The sequence below is a fragment of the Gobio gobio genome (assembly GCF_949357685.1).
Source record: "Gobio gobio genome assembly, chromosome: 24".
Classification (NCBI taxonomy): Eukaryota; Metazoa; Chordata; class Actinopteri; order Cypriniformes; family Gobionidae; genus Gobio; species Gobio gobio.
This window is the reverse complement of record NC_137120.1, coordinates 4,945,850-4,955,805: the sequence shown is the minus strand read 5'-3', so window position 1 is coordinate 4,955,805 and position 9,956 is coordinate 4,945,850. Positions and strand designations below refer to the sequence as shown.

Sequence of the window (9,956 nt, the reverse complement as noted above, 5' to 3'; positions counted from 1 at the left end):
ACACACACACACACACACACACACACACACACACACACACACACACACACACACACACACACACACAGCCGAGGGCCACATTGGTTGAACCCGCCATTTCATTGCACTGTTTTTCTCTGCCATCTAATTAAAACTTGCTTTTATGCTGAGACAGGTTGTTTTCTTTTGCCCCCTTGAAAACAGCAATAAAGTACAGCTAAGCCTTACCTGTCAGGCTTGCTGCTTCCAAAGAAAGCATTGAAGTGAAATAAATATATAAAAAGGAGAAAAAACAACAAGAGAACAAGGGAGAGGGGAGAGAGAAAAAAATCAATAGAGTGCATTTAAATTCACAGGGCAGGCTAGCGGTGCCAGATTAGGCTCATCTGCATTTGGACAGACCTGTAAAAGATGTGTTTCTGCGCCCACCGTGGGGCTATATACGCTCTCCAGACACCAGAGGTCAAACTCAAGGTCCTGCCGAGGGAGGAAATACTAGCCAGGAGTTCGCTTTGAGGTGCTAATGAGGAATAGCTTCCGCACGTTTGCATGCTAAAAGTAAAAGCGGTCTGCTTTGGCCGTGCTCTGAAGCTAATAGCTATTAGCCATCACCTCATTAAATTTTGATAAGATCGAATTGATTGCTCGCCTCAGCTTTGAACTTCTCCAAACTATGCTAACGGCTGAGGGCAACATTTCTAAAATGAGCTTAAATCATTCTTTTAGCATTCCTTTACCTTATAATGCATTTAGAGTGCGTTCGTTTGAAGATAGTTCCACGTACTTATTATATATAAAGTTATAATATAGGGGAGAGCGGGGCACAACCTAACGCTTTTTGACTGTCTCAGTTTGTGTAAATCCATTAATTTTTTCCCACATGAATTGGACACATGTCTAGTACAATTATGTGGTTTTGTTTCATTAATACAGTGTATACTTTTTTCTTGATTTACCACGAAAGAATGGAAGCGAAATGTGACACATGCCCCGTAGTTGGGGTACATTGTAACATGATCAAATGACAGCTTAAAATGTTACCTGATATAATCAAAAAAATATACAAGACAAACTAAAATATTTTGTCAACAAAATACAATTATTAACTTTTTAAAATAAAATAATGGCATTTTTTAATCATTAAAAATATAAGCATTTTTTGACTACAAACACATTGCTAAATACAGCTATACAGCATAGTTCAAAACATGATAATAATTAATCATTTCTGAACATTAACTCTCAGTCATTATTCACCCTTTTCTCATGGTTTCTCAAAAGAATTCATAAAAGTATCGAATGTAATGGCATATTTCTAATAGGGGCTCATTGTAACGCAGACTTAAAGGGTTAGTTCACCCAAAAATGAAAATTCTGTCATTAATTACTTACCCTCATTTCGTTGGACACCCGTCAGACCTCCGTTCATCTTCAGACACAAATGAAGATATTTTAGTGTAAATCTGATGGCTCTGAAAGGCCTCCATTGGCTCAATGGCACGGTTCACTCTCAAGACCCTTAAAAGACACTAAAGACGTCGTTACAAAGTCCATCTCACTACAGTGGTTCTACAATAACTTTATGAATCGGCGAGAATAGTTTTTGTGTGCAAAAAACCCCTAAATAACGACTTATATAGTGATGACGATTTCAAAACACGGCATCATGAAGCTTCGAAGCGTTATGAATCAGTGAGTCGAATCATGATTCGGATCCCGTGTCAAACCGCCAAACTGCTGAAATTTGGCGATCGAAACTGCTCATTCGACTCACTGATTCATAACGCTTCGAAGCTTCATGATGCCGTGTTTTGAAATCGGTCATCACTATATAAATCGTAATTTAGGGTTTTTTTGCGCACAAAAACTGTTCTCGCCGATTCATAAAGTTAATTTAGAACCACTGTAGTGAGATGGACTTTGTAACGACGTCTTTAGTACCTTTTAAGGCTCTTGAGAGTGAACCGTGCATTGTGCCAATGGAGGCCTTTCAGAGCCATCAGATTTCAACTAAAATATCTTAATTTGTGTCTGAAGATGAACGGAGGTCTGACGGGTTTCGAACGACATGAGGGTGAGTAATTAATGACAGAATTTTCATTTTTGGGTGAACTAACCCTTTAACACACTACCCATCTGCACAACTGGGATTTAAATTGCGGCTTCTGCTGGTAAGATCAGCATTAAAGAACCATCTCAACTGTTAAATAACAGATATAAGATTAAAATATTATCGGATTTGTCTTATTTTAAATAAACACAAAAAACAGAGATGAAAACTAAACTTAAGTAAGAAATTTACTTTTGCTATGGTTAAAAACATGTTCAGTAATATCTTCCAGAGATTTTTTCATTTTGGTGCTATTTTTTCTCTAAATAATGTTGATACGGCAACTAGTAAATACACTAAGTTTCGTCATTCTGGCATGTGTGGAAAGGGTTAAAACATGCGTGTTACAACTAACCCCGCGTTAGGTTGTGCCCCGGGCTCCCCTATAGCTATTAAAAATCTCCTTTTTGCTGGTGCTGCAAATGGACAAACAAAAATTAATTCATTAATTCATTTGAATGTCAAAAGTCCACTCACTTTTTGTAGAGGAGAATCGCAATCACGATACAGATAATGAAGACCACAGCAAGTACGGGTCCCACCACCCAGATGAGTCCGTCTCCTCCCGTCTCTAAGGGCTGAGGGTCCACGTCAGGAGCCATGATTGGGTCAGTGTAGGGGCTAGATGCAAAGGACTTCTGCACAAGCGCAAAACAAGGTTACAATCATCCGCATATGTCACTTTAGGGTTGTCATAACAAGCTTTATATTCCACTCACCCCTCCAGTAGTGTTAAGCTCAGCTAGGATGAAGAACACATATTCCTGCCCAGGGTCCAGAGCCCTGTTTTCAAAGCCGCTGTACACTATCTGGTTGCCCAGGGTGAAGGATGGCGGCATGGATGAGGGCTTGAAGCTGGCAGCGATGTAGGGCTGCTTCTCGTCTGCTTGCTTGAGCTGACGGGTGGTTCGAGTGTGACGTTGACCGAGTTTTCTAACGCCCAACAGCTGTGGGAGAAAAGACCGTATGAGGAGAAGCATCTAAAACATGTACCAAATCAACATCAAGCAGTGCTAATTGTGCAAACAAATCGGGCTAAAACTATTACATGTGAAGTCACAATGAATAAAATAATGTAAAAACAGAATCTACAGCTCAAGGTCAAGTGGCTAAGCGTGGCAGTTTGTCAGCAGAGTAAGGATGAGAGCTGTGTAATTGTCCCCTCTCTCTGACAAACCCCTCGGGAACGTTCCCACAATGCTCCTGCGAGAACACTTTCAATGGCTCTGGCTCCACTGTGTCTGCGACACAAGGACAAAGACTTGAAGAAAAAAAGGGCATGTTTACCTCTTCTAGATCCTGCTCATCTGGGTTTTTGATGTATCGGATCGGTCCTCTTCCTTTCCTCAGAGGCACCACCACAACATAGATTGCCCTGCAAAGATGGTGCATAAAACAAATAATTCCCCCCACAATAGCAAAAAAATCTACTTCTCTGTATCTTTCAGAGCTTAAAAATGGGAATATCTAGCTAAACAAAACCTGAAAAATACCCTACGCAACCATGTGAATGCAGATGCTTCAAACACAGGTACTGCATTCTCAGTGTGGCCACAAGGGGCTCTATAGAGAACAATAGCACAAACGGTCTTCAAACATGTTTTCCTCATCAACACACCAACTCCATTCTAATCATATGCGTTTGCATCCGTATACTCGCACAGATTGCGCGATTCTAGCCTAGGGCGGTGTATGGTTTCCTCACTTGATCAACTCTTTGGCTTCCAGCGGTGGAAGGATAATGGTCAGCATACTGTCCGGCTCTCTTTTCAGGTCCAGCTCAGGCTTTCGGACCAGAATAGGTGGCGCTGTTCGGGCAATGAGCTTGTGTTTGGGTCCACCGTCGTTGCTCTCCTGGCAGGTGATTCTGAACTCATAGGTGAGGTTGGGTCGTAAGTTGGTGATGAGAGCTTTGGTCATCCTAGCATCAATGTCAACCTTCTGGCGGTTGTACTCAATCTGTGGAAGAATGTGCATGGATTTAACTGTTCACAATAACACCAAAAAAACATGTAAAGTCAGTCTGGCAGGTACTCGTTTGAGCAGGATGGCCAAAACAGGAATCGCTTACCATGCAGCGGTATGGGAAATGCCTATCGGAAAACTTCCAGGTCAGCAGTACCGTGGTCTTGGTGACCAGCTTCACGGTGAAGTTCTTAGGAACATCTGTCCAGAAGTGAATGGGGGAAACAAATTGAGAAAAACACTATAGAAATGGAAAAATTACAAGAGGCCTGAAGGGAAAGAAGGCTGACAGAATATTCGGCGCTTGCAACCATTTTTCTTTTTTCCCCCAAAGGGTAAGGGGCTTTGGTCCCTCGGAGTGAGCAGAGTGTGGCGTTAGCTGTGAAGGGGAGGGAGGGAGGCGCTCAGTTGGGACAAACAGCACGCTAGACTGGACTGGTGAACACAGAACCACAGGATCGCACAGTACTCTGCCTGCCCTGGCCCGGCAGTGCCGCCCCAACAAGAACATTTGGCAAGCAGTTCCCATAATCCCCCCTGAATGCTTCCAGAATAGCTGAACCCACATTATGTTTGAGTAACCCACTGCTGCGTACTCTCAAATTTGGATAGGCACTGCCGTGGCAGAAAGCCCGACAGGAACGAGGACAAACCCCAAAACACAATTGTCATGCCCACACTTGTTAGCAGTGCATCATGGGACGCCATGCTTCAAACCATCCCAGTGTGGGAGCAGGGGGGAAAGGTGAGTACAGAAAAGAGTAACTGTCAAACCAAAAAAAAAAACACGAAAATAAGAAAAACCCAAACAAAGTAAACAAATGTGCCTAGTTCCACTTCAGATTTGGGATCTCCTTGACGTGGTTCTCGCCTACCTTTGATACTAGGGACATTTCGTGATTAGATGAGTGAATGTGCTGGGCGTGTCTGACCAATCGGCACTTACCTCGCAAAAACTGACGCTCCTCCCCTTTCAAAACTGACTGACTTTAGCTTACTGACTTATTTTACCTTGTTGTGGGGGAGGGTGTTAGTGAGGTATGTGGCTCCCAGAGAACTTTATATAATCGGGTGTAGGTGCTTGCATTGTAGAGGTTTGTCCCTTGAGGCGAGGAAATGAGCAACCCCTACCTGCTGCATAGGCCACTGTTCGATACTGGATCGGTGGGCTGTAGGGCCCTGGACCTACACTGGTGTGCGCTCGAATTTTCACATCATACACTGCATTGGGTCTCAGGCTGTTGAGGGTGTAGCTGTTCTCGTCAGCCGGCAGACGCAGTTCCTTGGGTCCGCCAGCCGTTCCCTCCTCCTGGTAGGCCAGCGTGTACTCCGTTATAGCACCGTTGCGCTCCGCTAGGACCGGAGGCAGCCAGGAGAACTGGAGCGAGCAGCAGGTGATGTTGGAGCCTTCGGTTATTTGAGGATAACCTCGGGGAACCTCCTCCGGGACTCTCAGTTCTCGTGTAGCCTCTTCGCCAAATCCCGATCTGGACTTGGCGGACACTTTGAACACGTACATGGCCCCTCGGTGGATATTGCTAATGGAATATTCAAACTCCTCAGGGCCGAACTCCAGTGTGGCCAGGGGGCTCACGTCTTTTCGGCCAAACTGCAGCCGGTAGCCCTGCACCTCGAGACCTGGAGCGATGAAATCTGGGGGTTGCCAGCGTACTAGAGCGGTAGTCTCCGAGTTTTGGTTGACGGAGAGAAAGGGAGGCCCCGGCACTGTAGAGAGGGAGAGAAAGAAAGAGAGGGGCATTAATGAACCGTATCTCACTTAAGTTTGCTGTATCAAAACCAAATGTCTTTTCATACTCTTACTCCCTACTAAAGAAAAGGCACCTGAAACAACTTTAAAAGGATTACAAACCCATTCCCTGTTACATAAGCATTTATTTATTGTGCAAACTGCCATAAAGGCGTTCACAACACATATACTCCATACGTATCAGCCAATGCTTACGTCCGAATAGCCCGTTTTGAGAACACGATTATATTTTAGTGAACAGATCACTGGATGAGAGACGGTCGGTTAACAGCCGTATGATACTAGACATAAGAACAGATAGGAGGACGGACGAGAGCTGATGAAGGTGACGGGGAAACATTGCAATCTGCCGCAGCGAGAGGACAACGAGGGTCAGAGACGCGTGATTGTAGCCCGCTTCTCCTCGCCAACCGCACTCCAGTCCACTCCACTGGACGACACACAATCCTCTCCACAGGACCACAGGCACGTTTCCCATTAGGCCTTGCATTAACAGCCAGTGTTGACCCACAGCCACTGATTAAGATAGGATTGCGTTTCACACTCACGCCCTCCCCTTCCCCACTTCCCTCTCGCTCTCTGTCCTTCTCATCTTCAGCAGAGGAGAAGCGTCAGAGCTACTGCGAAAAAGAACAAAATAAAATAACCTTCAGCTAACATGCAATTAACCTGCCGACAGGACTTACAGTGAGTTATATTAGGCGTATAAAGCACGACTGCCAGCTGACTTAGCCCTGAGAAAACTGCAGCGCTGCATTCTGGGTCGAACTGATATCAAATATACAAAAGACAAGGGCAAAACCGGCCAAATATGTCTGAATATAACCGTCCGACTTAATGTCCTCAGCACAGGATGACAAAAGGTCGACATAATTAAAAGTCATTGTTTCATAGAAAAATTAAAGCAATTAACTGTGATAAACAATTCTCCCATTTATATCCCCTATGGCATCTCTTAAGCGCAGTTCATCAATTCTAGAAAATTAATAACTAATAACGTAGCAACTTCAGACACAGCTGATCCAATCTTATTTTAGAGCTGGAACTCCACAACAGCAACAGCAATTCATGAACTGTTTCTAATCCCATAATCCAAAAAATGCAATCTACAGAAAGTTCAACTCCATGCCACAGTTATCCTGGCATCAGACGCTATTAGACAAGAAGCTCCAGAGAGCAACAAGGAGCTTCACTCTCCACAATCAGGACTGGAGCAAGTGGCCCTAAGTGGACCAATTAATTGAAGAGAATAACCACAGGGCCGGGAGGATTGTGAGTCATCCAGACTCTTTGGTCCCGAGCCGTGGCGGCCGTCCAAGCGGGCACTCGAGAAGAACACCTCCAGCCTCTGCATTAGCATGCAATCTGCTCATCTCCCACAAGGATGAAGGGAGACAGGAGGAAATTAAAAAAAGGAAGGCAAGTACTTGATCAGAATCTGGTCTACGGACGTCTAAACTTAAAGACGCTGCGGTTTGCGCTTAATGCACCTGGAGCGGCGAATGATAAGGCGTATTAGCGGCGAAGGGTTTGACAGCGCGCGCATCAATCAGTCTGTCGGCTCTGAAACAAGAACAGAATCAATCATTTCCGTGTCATTCCTCTTGGACAACAGACAGCATCAATTAGATCGATACAAGGACATCTGCTTTGAGATCAAGGCGCGGTTAACCGATAACGCAGCTCTGTCAATGCAACATTAATAATGTTTGTCAATATGGCTGACACATGCTTTGAAGGGTTAGTTCACCTAAAAATTTAAATCATCCCATAGGTGTAGCTTTCTGTCAAACGCAATCGGAGATGTATTAAAAATCATCCTGGATCTTCCGAGCTTTATAGTGGGAGAGAATGGGGACGAGATTTTGAAGCCCAAAAAAGTGCATCCCTCCATCATAAAATTACTTCACACGGCTAATCCATAATAAAGGTCTATAATAACTGGCTTCGGGTAATGGGTCGAGGTCCGGCGGAAGAGTGACCTCTGACCCAACGTATGACGTATGATGTAGGAGTCATAGATATGTATAAGTAGATGCCCCATTAGCGACTGTGCTATGCGCCGCTATACGTTAGCCGTCCGCCATTTTTCAAACGGTCAAAGCTGGTCGTGAACGCGCTTTGTGAATATTCAAATGTTGTCTGTGCGTCTGCAACCGTAGTTATACACAAGCATGTATGAAATTAATATCTATACATCCATAGACAGAAGCAGATGAGTTAGGATTTCGTTTATCATTAATGGTAGATAATTCTGCATATGCTAAAAATATTGGTTAAAGATCTTTACATTTTCTTAATCTCATTAATATTGACCGTCAGAGAACCCTACAGGCACATTGCTCCGCTTTTAATGAACGCAGTGAACTCATTATAAACAAGTTCATTGGAAAGAACTCATAAACCATCAGCAAATCAGCCATCAAAGTAAATAAATTATAAAAATAGTAATAACTTAGCTAGTAATGTGTTTAATAAACATCAATATAGCCAATTTATTCAATGTTTTAAGTAATCATCATAGGTATTATCTGAAAGCTTAAATTCTCAAAAAACATCCTAAAAAACGTCATAAAATTACATTCTTGAATTTAAACCATTTTTTAAGAACAGGGAAAATTTCGGGAATTTTAATCGCACCGGGCTTTACAGAGGCGGTTGTTTTTTATGCGAGTGATGATTGACAGCATCTGAAGTGTTGACGTGTGTTGACCGTTCTAAAATGGCGGCGCGTCAACGTATCTGGAGAGGTCGAATGGGGCATCTACGTATACATATCTATGATAGGAGTAGCATACGCTTAGATAAGAGTCGACGCTTCTCGCGGTTCAAACAACAAACTCATTTCTCTTTAAAAACTCTTGTTTTAGACTCTAATTCGTGACCGGGGTTTTGTTTTGCTCTATCCTCTGCGCTTCATCGTTCATCAATACGTCATGCGTCGGGTCAGAGGTCACACTTCGCCCGGAATTAGACTCGCATACGGACGCCAGTGATTATAGTTTATAAAGTTATAAATATAGATATTTTTCTTACACAAACGCATGGCTTTGCTTCATAAGGCCTTTATTATGGATTAGCCGTGTGGAGCAGTTATATGACATTTACATTTATGCATTTGGCAGACACTTTTAGACAATCCCCCTGGAGCAACATGGAGTAAACATGAAGTAAACATGGAGTAAAGTGCCTTGCTCAAGAACACACTGGAGGTGACCGCTGGGATCGAACCAGCAACCTTCTGCATATCAGTTCCATGGTTTAATCCACTGGACCACCAGTATTTTACTATAACTCAATTGTGTTCATCTGAAAGAAAAAAATCATATACACCTAGGATGGCTTGAGGGCGATAATGTCCATTTTTGGGTGAACTGTCCCTTTAACATGACACAAAAATAAGTTTTTTGCATTTGTACCAGTGTTATTTTAGTATCATTGATATACTATTCTAATTTCTATTAACATTTCGAATTGTTTTTAATTTTTGAACCACTAAAGATACTAATGCACACTCTAGTGCACATTATTCCGCCGTTTTCCACTTGAATGATGGCTCGGCGTGACCGTAGAGCCTGACTGACGGGCTTCTCGGAGCAGAGTCGCTGTTCTGAAGTGTATCTCCGACATGCAGAATGGCAGCTCGGGGACGGACGCCGCTCTCAGATGACAGGCGGCCTTGCGGAAGGTTCCGGGTTTGAAAGGGGCGGGTCGGCTCTTATCAATACAATAAGGCAGGGGCTTAAATTGTCTGACAGCATTATGTAGCAGAAATGAGGCATGAAAGTGCCCCGGAGTGGCTCCTCTGAGCCCCATTGGTCAAGCTTCCCCTCTGTTCTGGCACATGAAAGAGCGCGATGGCGCTTCTTTAAGTAGGGCTGAGTCTGCCCTTGTTTATTTATTTATTTCCTTTGTCTGCTGTAAGCGTTTCGCCACACTTTCGGAGGCGGGAAGCACAGGGACATCCTTCCTTTGAGCGAGCGACTGTGCGAGGGAGAGGGAGAGAGACAGGCGTTGAGAATGACATGCATATGTGGCGGGACTGTCACACTTGACACCTGCGATTGGCACACCTGGCGTTTGAGCGCTAACTGCAGAGGATACACACATACCCGCGGTACTGTTAGATTAACA

At 43.8% G+C, this 9,956-nt stretch overlaps 1 protein-coding gene across 13 annotated transcripts in view; it reads right to left on the bottom strand.

Annotated features, from left to right (window-relative positions):
• ptprsa (protein tyrosine phosphatase receptor type Sa) overlaps positions 1-9,956 on the bottom strand; it is a 268,495-nt gene that overhangs the window by 38,778 nt on the left and 219,761 nt on the right. For all 13 annotated transcript variants that reach the window (XM_079807164.1, XM_079807157.1, XM_079807163.1 and 10 more), the window contains 6 exons: positions 5,186-5,779; positions 4,161-4,255; positions 3,795-4,048; positions 3,377-3,464; positions 2,809-3,036; positions 2,567-2,727 (listed from right to left, as the gene is read on the bottom strand). In XM_079807164.1, coding sequence (XP_079663290.1) covers positions 2,567-2,727; positions 2,809-3,036; positions 3,377-3,464; positions 3,795-4,048; positions 4,161-4,255; positions 5,186-5,779 — 1,420 coding nt within the window. The remainder of the gene's footprint in view (positions 1-2,566; positions 2,728-2,808; positions 3,037-3,376; positions 3,465-3,794; positions 4,049-4,160; positions 4,256-5,185; positions 5,780-9,956) is intronic.